This window comes from Delphinapterus leucas, chromosome 2, assembly GCF_059928025.1.
Source record: "Delphinapterus leucas isolate spDelLeu-1000000601 "Yukka" chromosome 2, BTC_Dleu_Yukka2, whole genome shotgun sequence".
Classification (NCBI taxonomy): domain Eukaryota; kingdom Metazoa; phylum Chordata; class Mammalia; order Artiodactyla; family Monodontidae; genus Delphinapterus; species Delphinapterus leucas.
Window position 1 is genome coordinate 169,428,912 of NC_143130.1, and position 24,032 is coordinate 169,452,943.

The 24,032-nt window shown below is 41.3% G+C and overlaps 3 protein-coding genes across 10 annotated transcripts in view; 1 reads left to right on the forward strand and 2 right to left on the reverse strand.

Annotated features, from left to right (window-relative positions):
* Positions 1 to 7,501, reverse strand: part of ATXN3 (ataxin 3) — a 33,029-nt gene extending 25,528 nt beyond the window's left edge. For all 3 annotated transcript variants that reach the window (XM_022576263.2, XM_022576262.3, XM_089908136.1), the window contains exons 1-3: positions 7,402 to 7,501; positions 290 to 454; positions 18 to 62 (exon numbers count right to left, since the gene is read on the reverse strand). In XM_022576263.2, the coding sequence (XP_022431971.1) occupies positions 18 to 62; positions 290 to 454; positions 7,402 to 7,425 (234 nt within the window). In that variant the 5' untranslated portion in view covers positions 7,426 to 7,501. The remainder of the gene's footprint in view (positions 1 to 17; positions 63 to 289; positions 455 to 7,401) is intronic.
* A 5,267-nt stretch (positions 7,502 to 12,768) lies between these two features.
* NDUFB1 (NADH:ubiquinone oxidoreductase subunit B1) lies at positions 12,769 to 18,111 on the reverse strand. Of its 3 annotated transcripts, none has more exons than XM_089908137.1 (3): positions 17,987 to 18,111; positions 13,817 to 13,961; positions 12,769 to 12,878 (listed from the first exon to the last, which is right to left on the reverse strand). In XM_089908137.1, the coding sequence occupies exons 2-3, from the start codon at positions 13,954 to 13,956 to the stop codon at positions 12,842 to 12,844; spliced, it is 177 nt and encodes a 58-aa protein (XP_089764263.1). In that variant the 5' UTR covers positions 13,957 to 13,961; positions 17,987 to 18,111; the 3' UTR covers positions 12,769 to 12,841. The 3 variants fall into 3 exon arrangements, with proteins under 3 accessions (XP_089764263.1, XP_030617792.1, XP_030617793.1); XM_030761932.2 differs by having other exon boundaries at positions 17,895 to 18,024; XM_030761933.2 differs by lacking the exon at positions 17,987 to 18,111 and adding an exon at positions 15,332 to 15,415.
* A 108-nt stretch (positions 18,112 to 18,219) lies between these two features.
* Positions 18,220 to 24,032, forward strand: part of CPSF2 (cleavage and polyadenylation specific factor 2) — a 31,100-nt gene continuing 25,287 nt past the window's right edge. For 2 of the 4 annotated variants that reach the window (XM_022576257.3, XM_089908133.1), the window contains exons 1-2: positions 18,220 to 18,376; positions 22,034 to 22,094. The gene's annotated coding sequence lies outside the window, so the exon portion shown is untranslated. Of the gene's footprint in view, positions 18,377 to 18,431; positions 19,844 to 22,033; positions 22,095 to 24,032 lie in introns of those variants that run through there. The other 2 variants (XM_022576258.3, XM_089908134.1) reach the window with 1 other exon arrangement.

Genomic DNA, 24,032 nt, shown 5'->3' on the forward strand with positions numbered 1-24,032 from the left:
TGCCTGTGACTACTTACCTGAATAGAGAAAAAGCCACTGTCATCCATATTTCCAGAAGGCTGCTGTTTAATTTGGATAGGTAGTTGGGACAGGGGTTGAGAGTGGGAAGAGAAGGACAGTGTCATTAGTGTGCATATTTAAAGTAACATCTTGTGCATTCCCATCTACAAAGTCGAGAGCCGATTTATAATTAACAAGTCAGATCCCCATAGGAAGAGTGGTTCATCCTTTTCTAAACAGCACCCACATTTCTTTAAGAAGTGTGATTTAGTGAGTTTAAAATCAGTACCTGCAAAAATGTGCGATAGTCTTCACTAGTAACTCCTCCTTCTGCCATTCTCATCCTCTCTTCCTCATCTAGCTGGTGTGCAATTGAAGATAATTCCACAGGGCTGAAGTATTCTCCTTGTAACAGGTTATTCAAGCAATGCTGAGCACAAAGTGAACCTTCTTGCTAATATTTCCAAAAGAAAAAATTCAAATGGGATTTGTAAAACAGATTTGTACAGTATCTTCCCCGAAACAGAAATTTAATCATTCACTTAACACAGCCAAACCGAACATTTTTAGCTTTAGACAAGCATGATTAACACAGGTACATGCATTTTCATTTGTTAACATTTATTTTATAATTCTACCATTAATGAAACTACAATTATTTAGCTATATGATCAAAAATTTAAGAATGATTTATACTAAGCAAACATCATCTGTCAAATACACCAAATCCCATTTTTATTAAAAACTACTCTATTATAATAAACGTTTAGCCTCCTTTGTTTTCAGTGGCTAAAATAAATACATTTTTGGAGATTCCATGGTAAATTACTAATGCTGAAAGGGAATTTTACTCCCTAGAACATTTGTTCTTTTAACAAGATAATCTCTAATCCATCTAAATGTTCGTTCATGGAATTTCAAATCCGTGAACAGATGAAGAATCTCAAGAATTGATATAGTAAGAAAAATTCTGTTCCATGTTTATGAAGACTTATAGCTACAGAGCCAAGGTTCTCTTCAAGAACTCTGCAGATAATGTACACAGTTTTGGTGCACGAGCAAAACTGTCCAAAAACCACCCCTGGAGTTCACTTCTGGACAAACAGCAAGAGGGCTGCATCCAAGCTCAGTTCTCCAATTGGGAACTGGGATCACTGGCTTCCTGTTATGGGGGTGGGGAGAAAACAACTTCCCACAGGCCCTTCACGGGCTGGGCAGCTGGCTTTCTCACACAACTGGCACCCCAAACCTAAATCCAGGCTTCCTCCAACTAAGCAGACTGTGTATCACCCCTCTCCCCTCAACACTACTGCTTTCCTGTTTCCCTATAAGAAGGGAGACTAATGGGTGGATGAGGTCCCTCCCAATGAACCCAACCCCGGGTTGGTCTCTCTGTTGTATGATGGCAGATGGGAGAACACCTTCTTCTCCTGCTAACTCTGGCCCTCTAAGGTCTCCATTTCCCCAGTCAAGTCTGTTCATTAACCCAACCTGTCTGACATCCTGCAGTTTGTTTCGAGCTATGTCACACAATAGGTCAGACCCCAAAGACCAACACCTTGCAAGATACATCTTTTTCCTGAGTTAATTTTCTAGGAACAAAATTCCGCTTCTGAAAAAGATACAGGATATATGTATATAATGGAATAGGAATGCAGCACTGAGACAGTCTGAGCGTGAGAAAGGGGGCTGAGACAAGTTTATCTTCATATTTTCGTATAGAATAAGTAACTTGAAGTAAAGAAGACACTATCCATCCCTCAAGTCATAACTACGATGGTGAGAGAGTACTTGTCTCCACTTCTTTTTTCTTTTACTGTATTCCTCCTGCCAGAAAGCCAGTCTCACTGAACAATATAATGTGAATTGGAGGGATACACAGATGTCTACTTATATTCTATTGAAAAGTGGGCAAGACAAACAAGAACTCACAAGAGGATAGCCAAATGGATAAAAAACACAGAGGGGGGCTCAACTTCATTAACCATCAGAGAAACCTATATTAAAACTACCAGTGTGTTACTACTACACACTCCAGAATGGCTAAAATGTTGGAGACGATTAGAGACATCAAAACTATTATATACTACTGATGGAAGTGTAAATTAGTTTAACCACTTCGGAAAACTATCTGAAATATCTACTACAGCTTAACATCTACCTACCCTATGATCTAGCAATGCCACCACTAGGTACATAACATAAGCAACAGAAATGTAAACCTGTGTTCATCAAAAGACATGTATAAGAACGTTCATAGAAGCACTATTTGTATTGGCCCCCAAACTGGAAATTACCCAAATGCTCATCACAGTAGAATGGCTAAATTGTGTTCCATTCACAAAGGACTACTATGTAACAATGACAGTGAGTTAACTACAACTACCTGCAACAATATGGATGACTCGATCAATGTTAAACAAAAGAAGACAGACTCAAAAGAGTACACTCTATATGACTGCATTTGCAAAACTTCAAAAACAGACAAAACCAATTAATCGATGACGTTACAAATCAGGGTAGTGGTTACCCTTGCAGGGGTGGAGGGAGAGTTAGTATCCTGGAAGACGAACGATGTAAGGGGGCTTATAAGATGCAGGTAAATGTTCTGTCACTTGATCTAAGTATTATTTACACACTTGTGTTCACTTCATGAGAATTCATTGAGCTATACTCTTATGATCTGTGTGCGCCTACACGTGTTATCCTTAATAAAAAATTCAAACAACGATAAAAAAGTCTCTACTAAGGTACAGCTACTTCACATTAAGAGCTACCTAATACAGTGACCAGACACTGGATTATCTTGGAATTTTCTGTTTGCTGTCAGGCTACATGCTTCAGTTTGGGGCTCTCAGACTATGGTCACCATATGTAATAACATACATAGAAACAGTGAATCCAAATATTTGATTTTAAAATTCTCTCTATAAAAAATTAGCTTTAAAATACAAAAAATAAGCACTTGAAATTAAACCTAATGGAAGTAATACTGTATTGCTTTAGGAAATTATATGAAGTTCTGTACTTCTAAGATGATTTAATAGAAGGAAAGAACAAATTGTACAAATTTAAATAAAATTATTTTTTAAAGTCACAAGATGAGTCAAATTCTACATGGACCAAAAAAATTGTAAAATGGTCCCATCTAAGATTATGCATTTCCTTGCCTGCCCATCCCACCCCCTAAACTATCCCCAACCACTTCATTCATTCATTCATTCATTCATTCATTCAGCTATGCCAGGTCTTAGTTGCGGCACTCAGGATCTTTGCTGCGGCGTGCGGGCTCTTTAGTTGCAGCATGCGGAATCTTTTTAGTTGAGGCATGTGGAATCTTTAGTTGCAACACGTGGGATCTTTTGGTTGTGGCATGCAGGCTCTTAGTTGCGGGATCTAGTTCCCTGACCAGGGATCAAACCTCGGCCCCCTGCATTGGGAGCATGGAGTCTTAACCACTGGCCCACGAGGGAAGTCCCCGCAACCATTTCTTTTCTTTTTTTTTAAATTTAGTAATTTATTTATTTATTTTTGGCTGCACTGGGTCTTCGTTACTGTGTGCGGGCTTTCTCTAGTTGCAGTGAGCGGGGGCTACTCTTCGTTGCCGTGCGCGGGCTTCTCATTGTGGTGGCTTGTCTTTGTTGCGGAGCATGGGTTCTAGGTGCACAGGCTTCAGTAGTTGTGGCGTGTGGGCTCCACAGTTGTGGCTTGCGGACTTCTAGAGCGCAGGCTCAGTAGTTGTGGCTCACGGGCTTAGTTGCTCCGCGGCATGTGGGATCTTCCAGGACCAGGGCTCGAACCAGCGTCCCTTGTATTGGCAGGTGGATTCTTCACCGTGCAACCAGGGAAGTCCCCCAACCACTTCTTTCTCATCAAACTTTAACCAAAGTTGGACAGAAGTTCACTTTGCTATAGTCAAAGTTCAGTGGTATTGAAATTTCATGATTTCAAGCCCAGACTTTATTGTGTTGGGATCCAAGGATGAACAAAATGCATCTTCAGTTTTACCAAGATATCTCACAAAACCACCAAGGGTAACTTCAACCAAATCGTTCCCTCACTGTCCCCAGAGTCTTCAGGACCTCCCTGAAACTAGTTCAAATTCCCAGAGACACTACTGCCTCCAACTGAAACTAGGCATAAACCCAAAGGTGTGCTCAGAAATGGCCTAACTGGGGCCACACAATCAACCTAGCAGCACTTGTTCATCTCATCTTAGTTAAGAATAAGGTCCCACCCCTTATTATGAAGTTCGGCAAGCACAAGCACCTGAATAACAACAGTGGCCAGCACTTGTCCAGCACTACATGCCAAGTAGCATTCTAAGCACTCATAATGCTGAGACAGACACTTCAAAACCCTCAAATACAGCGGAGGAAGCTGGAGAACAGAGATGACAAGTAACTTGCCCAGGATCATACAGGTAGTAAACGGAGAGCTGAGATTCAAACCCGGGCAGAGGTTTCAAGTCTGTACTATTACCACTTCCTTAAGCCACTTATTTGGAACTTGGTGATTCTTAAAACTTCAAATATCCTGAAGATGGTTAAGAACCACCAATCACAAAAAAAAAACATAACGAATGTCATAAAGTCAAATCTCAGCATCTTTCCAGTATTTTCACTAATTTTAAATATAATCCCAACAAGTTTGGCTATCATTCACAGCTGTAGACACATGAAAGTACCAATTCAGATGGCACAGTAACCTCACCAAGAGCAGTCAGCAACAGAAGAGATAACAAAAACGACAGCAATCAGGCACCAGAACTAAAAAAAAAAAAAAAACCCAAACAACAAAAAACTCCAGCAGTTGGTGGCCATATAGCACTAGGGTTTAAGTTAGGGATTGGCAAACTCTAGCCCTTGGGCCAAATTCAATCTGCCCCAGGAGCTAAGAATGGTTTTTACATTTTTAGATGGTTGGGAAAACACACACACACACACACACACACACACACACACAAGAATATGTGAGAACATAAAAGACCTGCAAAGTCTAAAATATTTACAGAAGGACTTCCCTGGTGGCGCAGTGGTTAAGAATCTGCCTGCCAACGCAGGGGACATGGGTTTGATCCCTGGTCTGGGACGATCCCACATGCCACGGAGCATCTAAGCCCATGCACCACAACTACTGAGCCTGCGCTCTAGAGCCTGCGAGCCACAACTACCGAGCCTTCGAGCCACAACTACCAAGCCCGCACGCCACAACTACTGAAGCCTGTGAGCCTAGAGCCCGTGCTCCGCAACGAGAGAAGCCACTGCAATGAGAAGCCAACACACCGCAACGAAGAGTGGCCCCCACTCACTGCAACTAGAGAAAGCCCGCACCACAATGAAGACCCAATGTAGCCAAAAAAAATCCTATTTTAAAAAACAAAATATTTACAGAAAAACTTGTTTACTTTAGATAAATAGCACCATATACATCTTAGATGCTCAAGGAACACTCTTGATTCATTCAAATATTTATTGAGCACCTGCTATGTGCCAGGCACTGGGGATATATCAATAAACAACTGTTGAGTTTACATTTTAATTTAACAAAGGGCACTCCAAGAGACAATTCTGAAAATGGAGAAACCAAAATTCCAAGAGGAAGTGGTTGCAAAGTCCTTTGTAGTCAGATAACCCTACATGCACAGCTTCCCTAGGGCCAAAGTTGGTTCTCCGGCTCTCCAAACCCAGGACCTAGAGTTAAATGTATGTGGAGAAGGGGAAGGGAGTGCTCTGGAAAATGTCATGTTGAGCTCAAACATTCCCAGAATGGACAGTGTATGAGATGGACAATGGGCCCTATGGTTACAGGTGCTTTCCATACTATTGAAATATGCCTGAAGAACTTTAAGTCTTCATTTGCTAAGTACCTATAAGTTGATAAGGGTAAATGGGTTCTTGAAGTAGGTTTAAGTCTACATTCATGCTGCTAATTCAGAGTGACTGCTTTCAGGTAAGTAGATTTTCATTAGGCTAGCATCCAGCTTCTTTTGATCCCATGGTTAAGCAGCTACCTTCACTGAACTCTATCCAAACTAGGTACCAATCATTATTGTTAAAAAAATATATTGTATAATTCTCAGGAAGTGATGTGCACAAATTTAAAGTCTTCAGTGTTGAACCATCTGGTCCTACAGCAAAGCTTTTGAAAATCAGTCATAAAAATATGCCCACTCGAGGTTCTCTTCATCCAGTCTCCTTAGCCAAGCAGCTAAATTTCTCTTGTCCAGGATTCATATAACATGTCAGTCAAGTCAAAAGATTGGTGATAACCATACCACTGAGTCCTTCCTCACCCACACATAAAAACTGGTCTATTCTAGTACCAAACTTTCTGAAATGTTTTCTGTAAAGAAGAGCATTCCGTAATAATTTGGTTAGATTTATACTGCACTTCCTTTGTCTTTGATTGCTTTATCTGATTGCTGTGTGTGTATTTTTAAATGGACAAGTATTTAACAAAACAAAACCCCTTCGCTCCTACTAAATAACAGCCTCACCAGCAACCCTTTCTAAATACGAAACTATTATGAAACAAGATAGGTGACAAAGTTGTCCTGAGGAAGGTTTCACTCACACCCAAATGGTTTGATAACTGCGAGAAAAGACGAGTTTCTCCACATGCCACAAACATTATCTTCAAGCGCATGGTCATGGAAGAATCAAAGCAAAACAGGCTAGGCAGACAAAAACAAAATTATTCCTGCCCACTCTTAATACCTAATAAGAAAGCTGACCTCCTGATCCGGAAAGATGCCACTACCAAAAGAAACGAAACCCAAACATCTCATAACAAAAACTCTTGTGACGACTTTCCAGTTCAGGGGCGCACTGGGTTTCCTACTTCACTTCCCTAAGGGTCACGCCCTCCGTGGGACGAGCCAAGGTCCCTGCCCCCGGGATGCTCACGGACCCAGTGCAGAAGGATCTGAGTGTATGAGATATTCCAATTTAGAATTGAGGAGCCCAGAGAAGGAAAAGTTAATTCTTCCAACGGGTAGGACTGGGAGAGTGGGGTGGAGTTGGGAAGGGTAGAGGGACGTGTCCAAGAGGTGACTAGCTAGAACCTAGGGAGAGTGGGGGAGAGGAACTGGAGGACTCCCACGGAAAGTGGTGAGAAAGCGCGGAAGCCACCTCCTCTCTCGTGCCGCCGGCCCTGCCCTTATTCCCTGCGGGCTTCCCAGACATCCCCGGCCCGGGTCTCCTCTGGCTCCTTCGGGCACGGGCCTTAGGGTGCAATGGGGGCATCGGTGAAACTCCCCTCCAGGTGAAGCTCCTCCCGCCCGGCGAGATCGGGATGGGGGCATCTCGGGCCCCACCCAGCTCCCCGGGAGGCAGCGATGCCGCGCCCCACGCCCGCCACCGCGCTGCAGACAGCTCCCCACCGAACGCGGACACTCACTTTTTCATGGAAGATGGACTCCATGTTTATTTGTCTGGAGCCAACGGCCCCCGCGCCGAACCAACCCCCTCCAGCTCCGCCCCCAGCCCGACCCCTCCACCCACCATGCCCCGCCCTGCCTCGTGCCACCCCCGCCCACGTGTCTCGTGTAGACCAATCACCCCCGAGAATGCGAGTCACGTGAATCGAAGAGGCGTGAACGCCGGGGCGGTAAACTCCGGGGCACGTGACCTTTGTAGCGCGTCCTCGCATCTCCTGTTGTCCCCCCGGCTGGAGGATGATGCAGCGCCCCCTGCCGTGTGGAGGATCATCTCCGCTTCCCACTCATTGCGGTGGATTCTTAGACTTCAGGGGGATTGGATAAGGACCACGCGAATTCTATGTTCTTTTTGTTTTCTACTTTACCTTGTACTTTCTTTTTATCACATTTGCATACAATTATTTAATATCTTTCTCCTCCTCCTGCGCAGAAATTCTCATTACATCCCTGAATACTGAGCACTTGTGTAAAAATAAGAGTTAATATTTACGTAGGGCTTACTGTCGGTGGGCACTCTTGTAAGTGCTTTGCATATGTTAACGAATTTAATACAGCAAACTTTGATGTAGGCGTTATTCTTATTTTATACATGAGGAAGCTGAGGCATGAAGAGATTAAGAACAGCACAACTAGATAGGTAGACAGATAGTTTGGCTGTAGAACGGAGAGCTGTTGGCGTAAAAAAGGGAACTGAAACCACAGGAATGGATATAATCATCTTGGGGAAAAGGAAGAGACTGAGAAGAGGATCTCACAGAGCCCTGAGGGTAGAGAAGGCATAGCCTAGGAGAAGGGAGGAAAAGCAGGAAGGTGTAACATATGGAAGCCCCAGGAAGGAAATGTTTCAAGGAGCAGTCAGTGTCAGTTGCTGCCCAGAGGTCCAGCAACATAAGGACTTACAAGAGCCAACTGAACTGTGTTGCTATGGAGACCACTGGTGACCTTGGTGAGTGCAGGTCCAGAGGGACAGAAGGGGCAGTGGGAGGGAAGGAAAGGAGACTGCCAGCGAGGTTCTCAAGGGGAGGATTCAGTAACCATTTATCCAATGTCTCTGCATATACAGTCCTGTATTGGAAATACAGTCCTGTATTGGACATAGTCTGTGTTCTTAAGAAATTGTGGCCTAACTGGGGAAAGAAACCATGGTCTCATGAAGCAAAAAATATGCAAACCAGTTTTTCTGATTTTTTTTTTTAAAGAAAATGTGTCTGTATAGAGAAACATGTATTTCTTTTTTCATGCATATGCATTACAAATCTCTGGAAGAATATACAGAAAACCCAGAGGTTACATGTTTGAGTGGTAAGGGAACTAAGGCAAATGGGGAAAGAGTGGGAGGGAGACTTTTCACTGTATACAATTTTGGTCTTTTTTTTTTTTTTTAATAAATTTATTTATTTATTTATTTGGCTGTGTTGGGTCTTCGTTGCTGTGCGCAGGCTTTCTCTCGTTGCGGCGAGCGGGGGCTACTCTTTGTTGCTGTGTGCGGGCTTCCGGGCTTCTCATTGTGGTGGCTTCTCTTTGTTGTGGAGCACAGGTAGGCATGCGGGCTACAGTAGTTGTGGCACGTGGGCTCAGTAGTTGTGGCTCACAGGCTCTAGAGTGCGGGCTCAGTAGTTGTGGTGCATGGGCTTAGTTGCTCCGCAGCATGTGGAATCTTCCTGGACCAGGCCTCGAACCCGTGTCCCCTGCATTGGCATGTGGATTCTTAACCACTGCGCCACCAGGGAAGTCCCTAGTCTTGTTTTTTTGAGCTAATTAATGTATTACTAATTCAGAAAAAAATGTGAGTTTATTCATTTCCTGAGGCTGCTGTAGCAAATTACCACAAACTTGGTGACTTAAAACAACAAAATTTATTTTCTTATTCTTCTTGCAGCCAGAAGTCTGAAACCAAGGTGTCAGCAGGGCCATGCTCTTTCCAAAGCCTCTAGTGGAGAATCCTTTCTTGCTTCTTTCAGCTTCTGGTGGCTCCTGGTGTTCTTAGCTTGTGGCACCCTAACTCCAATTTCTGCCTCTTTCTTTACATGGCCTTCTTCCTTCTGTGTCTGTTTGTGTCCTCTCCCCTTATAAAACACCAGTCATTGGATTTAGATTCCATCCTAATCCAGAGTAATTTCATGTTGAGATACTTAACTAAATACATAAGCAAAGACTGTTTCCAAATAAGGTCTTTGGTTCTGGGTGGACTTGAATTTTGGAGAGTAATGATCCAACTCTCTACAGTGACTAATTGCTTATTAGGATGTAAATGACCCCAAAGGACCTTATAGTTTTGTTCATTTAGCATGTAGAACAGTGCTTGGCAATATTTAGTAATGTTGAATTACTACTAATCGTTTCGTTAGGCCTTCCGACCTATTGAGTATGTGATTCATAGCAAGCATCATAAAATGAAAAGATCAGTGCCTGGAAGTCAGAATGCAAATTCTGGATGTGGCTTTGCCCCTGAAGCCATGTGTGAGTTGGGTATTAGATTTGTTGCATTTCCTATTCTGGTAACTCCACTTGATATTCGGCACATCCCAAACTTGAACTTCATAAGTTAACTTGTATTGTTCATCAAAACTCAATGACCGGGTTTCCCTGGTGGCACAGTGGTTGAGAGTCTGCCTGCCAATGCGGGGAATGCGGGTTCTTGCCCCAGTCCGGGAAGATCCCACATGCCGCGGAGCAGCTGGGCCCGTGAGCCATGGCCGCTGGGCCTGCGCGTCCTGAGCCTGTGCTCCGCAGCGGGAGAGGCCGCAGCGATGAGAGGCCCGCGTACCGCAAAAAAAAAAAAAAAAAAAAACAACTCAATGACCACACTCTCCAGGAAGCATCCCCGGCTCTTCAACTAACTTAAAAGTTCCTGTTCCTCCTCTGAGCTCCAGTATGTGCTTGTATCTTACTTGGTACGTTTTACATAGTATCATAACAGTTGGTTTGACCATACATCTTTGCCAATACCCTATCCCTATAAATGTCTTGATGGCAGGGCCCATGTCTTATTTGACTTTGTATATCTTGTAGTCAATGCCTTTCAAATGAATTAGTGAAGCTAGCATCTGAGAATCATTCTTGATTCTTTTCCCCCCATTCTTCCACTTCACATTTTGTTCCAATCAGTCCTCAAATGTGCATGTTCATGGCTCTTTCCTCTCTGTTTGCTTTGCTACTGCTTAGCCTTCTTGGTCTCTTGTGTATTCCAGGTCCAGGATCTCTGAATTGGTCTTCTGATTCCAGCTTCAGTATGTTTAATTCATAGTGCTGTCAGTGATCTTTCAAAAATGCAAACCTCACCAGTTTATCTTTGTCTTAACAAATGGAATGTTACTACGTATCAGGCACTGGGACTATAACCATGAGAGAGACAAACAGTCCAACTTTCACAGAGCTTATATTGGGGGGATCCTTAAATAATTACACGATATTACTCTATTTGAAACGTTTCAGTGGCTTCCTATTGCTGGATTAAAAGGTTCTTTGTGCTCTGGACCTGTCTGGCTTTATCTCCTGGGATTCCCTCTGCTCCAGTCACACCAGCTTCCCTTGACTTCCGGAAAGTCCTCTGAAGAAAAGTCGTTTGTGCCACCGCTATACCTTGCACCTGCCTACATTAAAACCCTCATTACAACACACTGGACTTACTACTTTATATGCCAGTGGACTACCAGCTTTTGAGGGTCAAAGGAGTCTTACTCTTTATAACAAGGGTTGGTGCATAGAAGTGAATAAATGTACAAATTTTGGGGGCACAGACAAGTATTACAATAGTTCAGTAGGAGACAGTGATTACTGAGCCAATCAAGGAGTTCCTGGAGACAGAGGACATAAAATAGATGCACTTCCAGGAGACTTCTATTTCACCTTGGACAGTTCAACTTATCTCTAAATCTACCTCATTGAAATTTTATGTTAACAAGCAAGATGACACAAAGTTATATCTATCTTCTTGAACATGGTCTCTTTTAAACTGGCCTAAATTTTGTTACCCCAAATAGTTTAACAGAATTTCAAACAACTGAGATTTTAAAATTTGTGTGTCATCTTAAATGTCCTGAGTTCTGAAAAGAATCAGTGATAAGGGAGTATCATTTCATTGTAATTTCACTTCTCCTAAATTCAAGCTTACCTGAAACAGAATTTGCTTTCCAAGAAGAGGTACTTGAATATAACAGATGACTTATGTACATACCCAAGAAACCATCACCATAATCAAGAAAATGATTACTCCAGCCCCTTCCTGGACCACTCCCTGGCAACCACTGATCTGCTGTTACTATAGTTTGCAGTTTCTAACATTTTATATAAGTGGAATCACATAGTGTGTGCTTTTTGTCTGGCTTCTTTCATTCAGGATAATTAATTTGGAATTCATCTATGTTGTATCAATAGATCATTTCTTTTTATTGCCGAGTAGTAATATTCCATTATATGGATTTAATACAATTTATCTATCCCTGTGTTGATGGACACTTGGGTTGTCTCTAATTTTTGGCTATTACAAGTAGAGCTGCTATGAACTTTCATGTAGATATCTTTGTGTGGACATATGCTTTCTTTTGGCATATATGCATTTCTTTGAGGTAAATACCTCAGAATGGAATGGCTGGGTCGTATGGTAGGTGCATGTTTAGCTTGAAACTGCTAAACTGATTTCCAAAGCGGTGCAACTTCTGGCAGCTACATTTTCCATTCCTGCCAGCAGGGTGTAAGTTCCAGTTGCTCCACACCCTTGCCAACACTTGGTAAGATCAGTCTCCTTAATTTTAACCATTCTGATAGGTGTGTAGTGGTTTCTCATTGTGGTTTTAATTTGCATTTCTCTAGTGACTTCTGATTTGAGCATCTTTTCACGTGCTTATATGCCATTCTCATATGCCTTTTTTGGCGAAGTGTCTGTTAAAATCTTTTGCTTTTTAAAAATCGGGTTGTCTTATTAGTAAGTTATGAGTTTACATATTCTAAATATAAGTTCTTTGTTGTGTGTATGTTTTGCAAATATTTTCTCCTAGTCTATGGCTGCATTTTCATTCCCTTGTGTTTTTTGAAGAAGTTTTTAATTTTGATAAAGTACAATGTCTTGGTTTTTAAAACTGGTTCATGCTTTATGTATTGTATTTAAGAAATCTTTGCTAAATTCAAGGTCACTAAAATTTTCAGCTATTGATTTCTGCCAAATAAAATCCTAGCATCATCCTTTTAGAGTGCCTTTGAAGAACATGTTTGAAAAAATTTTTCTGAAAAATTGAGCCATATGATTCAGTGATTATTTTTTAATTACTAAGTGTCTGTTATTTGAAATGGGAAAGATTATTTCAGCACAAAAAGAATCACACTTCAAATTAAGTAATGAATGTGTTTTTATTTCTCTTATAATTTAAAAACTGTGAACATTCTGTAATTCAGCAGCAACCTTTACTTCCAGGTGACTTCTTCACTGGGTCTTAATTCCCTGCATGGAAAGAAAAAAAAGGAAGAAAAAGCAAAAGTGTAAATAAAACTTTTATGAGAGGATAAAAGGGAAAGTCAGAAGAATATGGATCCAGTATTTTATATTGTATTAAACTGACCCATTTAAAAGTTTTTATTAGATTCAACATATTCATTCTATTCTCTCATGATTTTAAACTTTTACCATCTCTTCATTTTTCCAGATTAAAGAACTGTAATTTCTTAGTCTATCTTTATATGAAAGCAGTTATCCTCTCAGTGAGTTCATTTAATGTTTTTTATATTCTTTCTAGCTCATTTTATCTTTCTTGAAATCCCTGGCTGGAACCTCCTCTACGCAACGCCTTTGGCTGCTACTTGGTTCTCTTGTCCCTTGAGCTTCCTCCTGCCTGGCTGCACAGTCAGTGGCAGACACCCTGTCTTGCTAACTCTAACTCTGATGCCATCTCCAGAGACACAGTGGGACCAGGCAGCTGCCAGTTGCTATTTGATCACCCAACCACCATGTCTAAAGGTCTCAACCAGTGTTGCTGAGAACACAGCACCAAGCAACAATTAGTGCCATTGTTTTCAGCTACATCATGGCCTAAGTAAGACAGTGTATGATCATATATGTTAAAGTACATAGAGGAGGCTTTGGCAAGCTGGTTTAAGACTGTTTCTAGGTTAAAATGTACTCTGACTTAAAAAAAAAAAAAAAAAGACTTTCAAAGATGTGAAATAGCCTGTTCAGAAACTAAAGACTTATTTACATTCCAAAAGTAATCATAGAGTTTTGTCTAAGGATTAAGCAACAAACAAGACCTCAAAATAATATCACTTAAAACTAAATCCTCAGGGGGGAACATTACCCCTTCTGTTTATTTTGGCACAAATGACATTAAGAAGAATACTTCTAAAACCTGACTGTTGGTTTAATAAAAAAATACAAAAACTAACCTTTTATATAACAGACTCTTGTTCCGGAAGGCAATTAGCTTTTCATCATTCTTTCTGTCTAGGTAACATCCAACGACAAATCCCACAGGGACAAGTATATGTACCCAGTGGTCACGCACAATCTGAAGTAAGTTCATCATGAATGCTATAAAAAAAAAATGACCAGAAATATAACTGCCTTTGAAGTATCTTTTAAATCACATCTGAAACAGGAAGGATACAGATGTTAAAAGCATAATAAGCCTCTTTACATTTGTTTGGCATCAGAATGTAGTATACTACTTAAAATCTACTTGATGAAGATTATATAAGTACAATGATTAGTATAAAAATTATACTGCACTGAAGTCAATTTACTACCTTTTATTTCTAGCTCCACCAGTGATCTAACACAGGAATGGAGAGAGTATTAAAAAAATTCTACCTGCAAAAGCTGAATATTTGCACCCTCCTAGTATTGACTTAGAACCTTTACATTTGTAAAATATTTTTAGAATCTCTTACAATGTTAAACCAAATATAATAGTATTTTGTCAGAAGCAGAATTCTTTCAAGCTGTAATTATTGAAAACTATTATTTTAAAACTAATTTTTGAAAGGAAATGAAAACATATGAGAAATTAAAAAAAAATCATATTGAATAATGTCACAACAGATCTGAATATCAATTAAATGACTCTACAAAACATATGCGGACAGAGGAACTTACTTTTGTAGAATGACTACTAGGTACCAGAGCCATCATATAGTCTAATATATAACACGAAATACTGTTATCCTTATTTTACAGGTAAGAATACAGTTTAACCCAAATAGGTATTACGTGTAGATCTGGAATTCAAACTCAGGTTCATTCCAAAGCTCTAGCTCCTTCTATCATATCCAAATGCCTCTTGTAGAGAACCTTCCCCTAATTGATATTTATGGTACTTAAGACTTTTTAAGTGTTAAGAAGAGCTTCTAAAAGGCAGAAGAGGAGGACTTCTTCATAGAAGATCTAGAAGTCATCATATGGAAAATGAATTTGCAGTAATTCAATAAAAACACAGTTGAATCATCAATTTTCTGTAAAAATTTGTATCTAAAGTTGAAATAAAAATACATATGTATGCACATGAATCTATAATAAATAAATCCTATATTATGGCTGAGAAGACAGGACAGATAATACATTACTGCTAACAAAAGGGCTTAGCACTGAACTCTGCTAGGATTATGTAGACTGGATTCCTGCTGCTCCTTCTAGGATACTGGTTCTCACACACATTCTAATTCTTTATTTCTCAAGCTTTACTATCTAAAGGCACTGGGTTAGGAAACAGACATGAAGTTAAGTCACACAATGACTACATACTGTCTTTCACAGAGTGTAATATTACACACAGCAGATTCCAGTCTGAATATCACTGATCTAGAAAATTATGATGTAAGTAAATGAGATGTTTGAAATAACTCCCCAGCTGATTTGCTGCAAATAGTTCTTGGACATATAAATGTAAATGTAACCAATCTTACCTTATTCCTAGAAGATGGTGGTTCTCTTAGCATTGTACGTTCCCTAAGTAGCATTATTTGCATTGAGATCCTTAAATACTGTTTGATAAACATTTAGGTACTTTTTGTGATTCCGATCAAGTTAGCCACTTGTTTTATAAACTTGAGCCAGTCAAGTATGGGAATAACAATGCACGCCTTCATCAAATGATGTAACCCGGAAAGCACTAAACTACAAAATACTAGACAATATAGGTTTCTAGAGAAGTCTGGGGGTCATCTATTCTCCCACCTGTCCTTATTAGGTTCCTCAAGTTTCTTAAGAGGTGTCAATTCTAACACTCAGCACAGCTGACTGTAAGATAACTGTATTTAACCAACAAAAAAAGTAATTGCTGACTCTCAGCCAGAGACTTTTTAAATAAGCCCATGGCCACCTGTGGGCTATAAGCCATTACTGTTGGCACTCCTCTAACAGGGCCAGAAGGCAATTCTGTCTGGCTTTACTCTAAGCAGAAGAGATGAGCCAAGACCTTGAGACTCCTGCTGTACACAGGCTCTCACAGAGACTCTACAGGATTCAACTACCATGATGGAAGCCTGATTCCATCCCAAAGACATAAATGGCAAATCTTAGCCCCACAGGCATTTCATATTACAACTGTACAATCTACTACTAAATGGACTTTGGGACCCAGTGGCACTCAGCATAATTTGTCCTGCGTATGTCACTGTGAAGACAAAGGGATGACCAGGGAAGACAAAGACTGATGGACATAAAAAGTGAGCAAGAATGATTCCCTAGAGAAAGGATAGGAGGGGGAACGTAGACAGGATCCTGATCACCGGCTCAAGACAGTAAAATGGCTTCATCTGACGGGCAAAGGGCAGCAAGCACCTGGGACAATCTCTAATGAGACAGGTCTAGGCTTGGATAAAGAGTGACATCCACATGGGTGCCCTCAACGTCACTGTACATATTATTAGTGTCTTCTTTATATGAAGACCTCTCAAGAAAAATTTTCTTTTTACTTCGGAACTGGGGAGTAGCTATGCTATTCCTGAAACAAAACAAAACAAACTCGTTTTTATCTTATGGACTTAGGGAATTGAGTAACGGATGATGTATCCTTTGATACCAAAATGATCCAAAACTTTTCCCCTACCTTTAGAAAGAGCTGACTCTTAGAGTACTCTCTGTAAGGCATGGTTCTTAATGCTTTTCACAATCACCAATTCATGTAATCCTCACATTACTATACATGTATTAACTAATACAATGTCCCCAATGCAGTAGGAATATTTTTTTCAGATGAGGAAATCCAGGGACAATCAACTTGCCTAAGGTCACAGATGCAGTAAGTGGCAGACGGGTATTAAAACCCAGGCAGTCTGGATCCTTGGTCCAAGCTCATTGGTGCTTTACTGTCTCTTACAGTAAGTATAAAGGTCAACATTTATATTAACCTTACTTTCGGCTTTATCTCGTTTTTCCTAATAAGGACATAACTTGGAGATATCATGAGTTTGGTTCCAGACCACCGCGATAAAGCGAATATAACATAGAGATAAAGCGAGTCACAAGAATTTTTTGGTTTCCCAGTGCACATAAAAATTAGGTTTACACTAGAGTCTACTTAAAGTGTGCAATAGCATTATGTCTAAAAATACAATGTACATACCTTAACTAAAAAACACATTATTGTTAAAAAATGCTAACCAACATTTGACAATGCAGGCTTGCCACACATCTTCAGTTTGTTAAAAAAGCATTATCTGTGAAGCGCGATAAAATTTGATATGCCTGTATTACCTTTTCTTCAACCCAATTTTCTTCCGCTTAACTTCTAAAAAGAAAATTGTATATAGTGTGCATTTTTGTAAGCCCCTCTGAATTCACGCTGGAATAATATAGACGACTAGACATTAAAAAAATTAATTCTACTCTAATTAGTCCCTACAGCACTTTATATGTAGTGATCAAAAAATGTCGACTTAACCTATAAAAAGCAGTTCTGGATGCATGGAGAAACGGAACTCCTTGAGGTCTGGAACCTCGTCTTAATGACGTATACGCCCGAGAAATCAAACATAAGCATTACTTTTTTAAAAATTAAGTTTTGAAAAAGTGTGTATTTTGTGGAATGGTCGGCTCAAGACGGTTGGAGACTTAGAAGAGAGCAAGGTTAGCTTCCAATCCTGAATAACGAGGAAGGCAGAACTCTGAAACTTGGACCAATCAGGAAATGCTCGCGAAGAAGCAGTCCCTTCCCCGCTGCAGCCTAGGAGCCGTGAACCTAAAGATATTTTTCAGTTAGGGCAGCCTCAGAGTACCCGTTCCCAAAGGCGCCAGGCGGGAACCGTGAGCGCAGCCGCCCACATCAAAGCAATCCCTATTTCCTCGCCTTTCCCTCTCTCCTTCGCTGGAAGCCTCGGGAAGGTGGGCCGCTGCTTTCACGGGGAGGCCCAGACCACCCCCACCCGCAGGTACACACTGCCGCTGACGGCTTTCCTAGAGATGCACCCTCCCCGCCTGAACAAAGGGGGCTCTCGCTGCCTCGACCTCCCGAGATCCCGGACCCACCTGAAGCCTCGAGAACAACAACGAGACCACGACCTAGGGCGGCGGTGAGCCCAGCCACCAGCGCCGGCGGAAGCTGCGGCCTCGGTACCCACCATTCGCCGCGCCCGCTCGAAGGGAGGGGTGGCTCCGATAAATTATTCCTCTTCTTCCTTCACTGCTTGACTCTTCTCATATTTCTTTTAGCTTCAACACATTGTAAATTCTTTAAAAATAAAACTTCGGCCCCAGGTGACGAGACTCGGTGTAAATGCCACCTCCTTCCTCCAGCTTAGTCCCTCCCACCCCCGAAGATGGTATCACCCTGGGTTTCCCCGCCTCCGCGGATCGCCTCCAGTTTCAAAATGGCGGCCGCCATTGAGGGGCTTCTGCTGCCTGATCGTCACCGGGGCTGCTGAGCCAACCTCATCTTTTCTCGCTCTTGAACCTGGATGCGACTAAGGGTTGGGAAGGGCAGTGGACGGCGTTGGGGGAGGACTGACGAGGCAAGTGGGGGCGGAAGAAAGCAGTGCGCCTTTGGATGGGGGAGGGAACGTCTCGGCCCTCGGGGAGAGCCTGGCTCCGACTCCGACCCGGTCTCCGCCGCGGACGTTCCCCCAGGGTTGCGGGTGCGACTGTCCTGGTAGTTTCTGGCAGAAGTGTTCAGCGAGGGAAAGAGAGTGACTTCTCCAAGTGTCTAAAGCTCTCGGTCTTTTGTGGCAGTTCCTACGATTCACTCCCAGACTCTCCTTTCCTCCTTTTTGCTGTTTCCCTCCGGCCTTTCAGTCTCTCGTCGCTGGAGGAGTTAATCCGACGCCAGCTTTGGCTTCTTAGCATTGTGGCTACCTTGTTCTCAGCTTCCTCGCTCGGGGTCTTCCCGTCATTTCGGGTTGAGAGATCACGAGACTACTGGGCACAAAGTAGGCGTTCTTTTTAGTTAATCGACTCCAGAGACCTTTAAGACATTACAGTGCTTTGTTAAAACAGCCTCGGCCCTCCGCACCCCCCCGCCCCAGCATCTCCTTTGAGCGCTTCCAGCATCATTACTGTATTTACATGCTCTTCAGTAAACAGGAGGTCAGAATAATTTTAACTCCGGCAAGGCTGGCTTCCTGTGACCAGGCGAGCCAGCATTATCATTGCCCATGCCCTAAGTTTTAATTTTAGAACCCCTTTGACCGTGTTGTGAAACCCGTGCTCTCCCGGAATTGACCAGGAGGAGACTTTTCTCACTTGAGCTCTAGTGCTAACCCAGACTCTCGTTTTCCCGTAGATTTTGCATGGTTCCCCTCAGTTGTCATCAACATGCACGATCGTTATTGAGAGAGCAATCAACAGATAGATAATTAAGGTGAAATGGTATCCGTCAGAAATCACTGCCCGGAAGGAATTTATAATATGGTGAAGGTTCATTCCTTTCAGTACACATTTATGTTGCTTTGAGCGCTGTGCTTGGTATTGGAGTTAAAAAGATTCACTTTTACTCTTCCCCCATACATTTAACGTCCATTCAACATATATTCTTTGTGCCCACTTGTGCTAGCTAAAAATAAATAACGTTGCCTGGAGACACCAAAATAGCTTTATAAAGGAGTAGATATTTGAGCTGGGTCACGAAGGGTCAAAAGGAATGTACTAAGCTCAGGAGAAGGTCATCCCTGGCTGCAGTACAGAGATGCAGAGACTTGAGAAGTTTTGGCATGCTTAGGGAGAGCGGGAGAATGAATGCGCTTGAGCATGCAGTGTAAGGGCGGTTGGTGAAGCAACAGGGAGATTGAGGTAAACTTGTGAAGGACCTTGCTTTCCAAGGAAAGTGTTTAGATTTTATTCAGTATTTAGCCGGAAGTCAAGGACTGCTTTGCACAAGGAAGGGGCATGAGGAAATTTGTTTTTTAGGGTGGTCTCTCTGATAGCTGTGTGGAAGATCAACTTGGAACAGGAAAACTAGATGAGAGGAAATTGCAATCATTCAGGTAAGGTAATGAATGCCTCCTTTGAGGCAGGATAGTAAAGGATGTCAGACATTTCTGAAATATCAAATAGGATTCAACTGGTGACAGCCAAAATGGTGATAAGAGGGTGACTTCAGAATTTTTAGTCTAGGAGACTAAGTGGTTGGTGATACCATTAAATAAAGCCTAAGACATGTACATAAAAATAGTATGGTGCCAACTTGCACTTTAGGAGTGGCAAAGCACAGTGCTCTACAGTCCAAAACATTGATTTTAGATTTTAGAAATCTCTGCTATTACAGTAGCCTCTAGCTACATGTCGCTATTGCACACTTGAAATTGTGGTTAGTTCGAATTGTGGTGTGCTGTAATTATAAAATACACACTAGATTTTGAAGGCTCAGTACCAAAAAAAATCTCAATAATTTCTTTAATTATTACATGTTGAGATGATAATATTTTGGATATATTGGGTTAAATAAAAGTAATTTCACCTGTGAAACTTCAATGTGGTTGTGAAAAAATTTTTTAATTATATATCTGGCTTGCATTATACTTTTGTTGGACAGAGCTGTTCTAGTCTAGACTAATGATAGAGGGATTAGTGAGGAGGTGGGATTTGAGCTGGGCCTTAAAATGATAGTCAATGGTGATGTCAGAGCAGCTTGCCGGCTCCCTCCATTGCCAGTTAAGGCATTCAGGTTCTGCTTTTTCAAGCAGTAGGAAGCCTTCAGAGATTTCTGAGCAAGGGATCCTAAGTGCAGGGGTGTTTTGGAAGATTAATCTGGTAGTAAGGTATACGTTGAGATGAAGGAAGGAAAGGCTGGAGGCAAAGAAACAGAAACCCAAATGTAAGGTAATGAGGCCCTGTATTAAGGTACTTCCAGTAGGAATGGAAAGGGAATGATAAAAGTACAAGGCATTCTCAGGGGGAAATAATCAGGAGTTGGTAATAGTCTGTTCAAGAAGTAAAGGAAGGAATAAAACAAGGAGTGTTTCAAGTCTTGGTTATTTAGATAACAATTAAGAAGTCATGTCATAGAGTTATAAGGTACATTTGAGTCTAAAGAAATTTAGTCTCAAAATAGAACCAGCAAAGTTGAAAGGAGGAAGTGTGCTGCTAAATACCTAAATACTCTCCGTTTTTATCTCTTTGCTTTCTCTATCTTCTATATCTAATCATGTACCCCAGCTAGTTTTTCTAAAATACAGAACCACCTGTATCACGTCATCTTACTTGATAAGTGATCTTAAAATGTCTCTCTGTTGCCTGTTCTCTGTTCAACAATTAGAACTGGGTCCAAAGTTTCTAAGGTCTTTCATTAGCTGGCCCTTTTCTATTCATTAGGAGTTTTCTTTCATTTTTTGCTTATATGAAAGTGTGCCAGGCTACTTTTGTCACTGGTACTCTTAAGTTTTTGTTTTATGCCTTTGATCATGTTATTCCCCTGTTTGAATAGCGTTTTCTCTTTGTCTCTTTCTGCCCACGGCCTACCAGTCCTTACCTATCGAATAATTTATGATCCCACCTCTTTTCTGATTCTCAATAACATAAGCTAATGTCAGTTTTTAAAATCTTATTTCCTAAGCCGCATATTTCAGCCCCTGATTAGAGCCAATTTCATGTTATTTATTTTTGTCTTTTATTATCTTAGTCCTATTTTTTTATGTAAGTTTAGGCTTCCTAAAATCATGACAAATTTATTTTTTATTTATTTATTTATTTTTTGCGGTACGCGGGCCTCTCACTGTTGTGGCCTCTCCCGTTGCGGAGCACAGGCTCTGGACGCGCAAGCTCAGCGGCCATGGCTCACAGGCCTAGCCAATCCGTGGCATGTGGGATCTTCCTGGACTGGGGCACGAACCCGTGTCCCCTGCATTGGCAGGCGGACTCTCAACCACTGCGCCACCCGGGAAGCCCGACAAATTTATTTATTTTTAACAAAGAATCATATAGGGACTTCCCTGGTGGGCCAGTGGTTAAGACTCTGCCCTTCCACTGCAGGGGGCACTGGTTCCATCCCTGGTCAGGGAACTAAGATCCTGCATGCCTCGCCACACGGCCAAAAAAAAAAAAAAAAGGAGCATGTGTTATTCTATTTGCTCAAGGTCTTCACCTTAGGGCAAGACATAGACGTTAAATACTGTAATTAAAAACAGAAGTAAATCATCATACCGCATTCATGAGACTCTTATTTCTTTATTTTTTAGATTTTAAAGAACTCTTTCTTTGAATTCATGGTGTTTCATCCCATATACGACTGAGATACCAGTAAGTAAAGACTGTCTAATAAAGATACAGCTTTATTATATTACAAGCAATTGTAATAAAAATCTTTTTATCTATTGAAATCTGAGTCTGTCTGCAAAAAAGTTTTAACATGAGCTCATTCAGTTCTACCTGCAAGAAGCTTTGTATTTTCACTTCATACTGTAAATAAGGAAAGTGGGGGGTAAGGTAGATTTGAGTAGGAAAAGTTTCTCTTAGGCCATTAATATAATTGTGGTACAGGGAGATTCAAGTCCTATCTAAAACTGTACTTATAAGTATTTTTAATTTTTCATCAGATAGAGAATTAGTATCTTTGTATATCTCATACCTTACAAATAGGAACACACCAAGTCAATATATTTTTTAAAATTAATTAATTAATTAATTTGACTGCGTCAGGTCTTAGTTGCAGCACGCAGGATCTTTGTTGTGGTGCGTGGGCGGGCGCAGGCTTCTCTAGTTGCGCTGCGCGGGCTCCAGAGCACACAGGCTTCTCTCTAGTTGTGGCACGTGGGCTCATTAGTTAGCAGCACGCAGGCTTAGTTGCCCCGTGGCATGTGGGATGTTAGTTCCCCGACCAGGGATCGAACCTGCGTTCCTTGCATTGGAAGGCGGATTCTTAACCACTGGACCACCAGGGAAGTCCCTAAGTCAATATATTTTTAATTTTAACTTCTTTGTTTCAGTAACTATTTGTTAAACAACCACTACGTGTAAGACGTGCTAAAATAGTAAGGATACAAAAATAGATCAAACCTAGTCCTGCATTCAGAGAGCTCTCCCAAGCCAGAGGAGATACATGTAAATAGGTAGCTGTTAATGGTGTGGTAACAGCATTAAGCTCATTTAATACCAGCCATCTTTATTTATTCATTTAAGAAGGATTTACTGACCACCACTATGTGTTAGGCACCGTGGGGTGTTGGAATATAACTATGATCAAAATAGACCAAGTCTCTACTTTCATGGAGTCATTATTCTGGTGTGGAGGTTAAGAGGAGAGAAGGGGATGGACCAAGTGAGTAAGTAAATAAGCAGCAAGTGCAGGTGGGCACTAAGTATTTTGAGGAAAATAGAAGGAAGATACACATTATAGGATGTAACTGAGGTGGGGATGGACTTTAGGGTGGTCAGAAAATGTTTCTGAGAGAATAAATTTGAGGCAGGGAAAATAATAGCTCAAACTAGTTAGAGATCTTGGTGACAGTGGAGATAGAAAGAAATACTTGAGAAATTATTATACTTGAGAAATACAATAGAAGTAAAAATGCAGGACTTATTGATGGATTTGATGTGAGCAACAAGTTAAGGAAGGAATCAAGGATGATGCCATCAGAGGCCAGATGGTCTTAATGCTGTGGGATTGGGTAAGATTGCCTAGAGAGAAAAGAGAAAAGAAAGTCCTGCGGAAAAGCACTGCCTCATTTAGAGGTTGAGGGGAGAAAGAGGTATTAACTAAGGTGAGTGAGGAATGGCCAGTTAGATATAAAGAAAACCAGGAGAGGGTTGACAGAGGAGAAGAGGAAGGTGTTTCTGGGAGGATGGAGCTGTTACTTTTGTTGATTGCTGCTACGATTTCCAGTAATTTGGGACCACAGAAATGTCTGTTGGCTTCAGTTGTATAGAGGTTTGTCAGTGACCTTGATGAAAGCTCTTGTAGTGATAGGGTAGAGAAAGAAGTCAGATTTAGTAGTGTGAATGGGAGGTGGGAAAGTGGAGACACATCTATGGACAAATATTCTGAGAAATTTTGCTGTGAAAGGGGAGTGTAGAAATGATGAAGCAGTTGCAGGGGATTGGAGAATTAAGAGAGGGTTCTTTTAAGTTGGGAAATTCTAGAGTATCTTTGTATGCTAATAGGAATGGTACATCAGTGATACGTTGATGATACAGGAGAAGGAGGAGATGACTGAAGAAGTTATCTTTAAAAGAGAAACG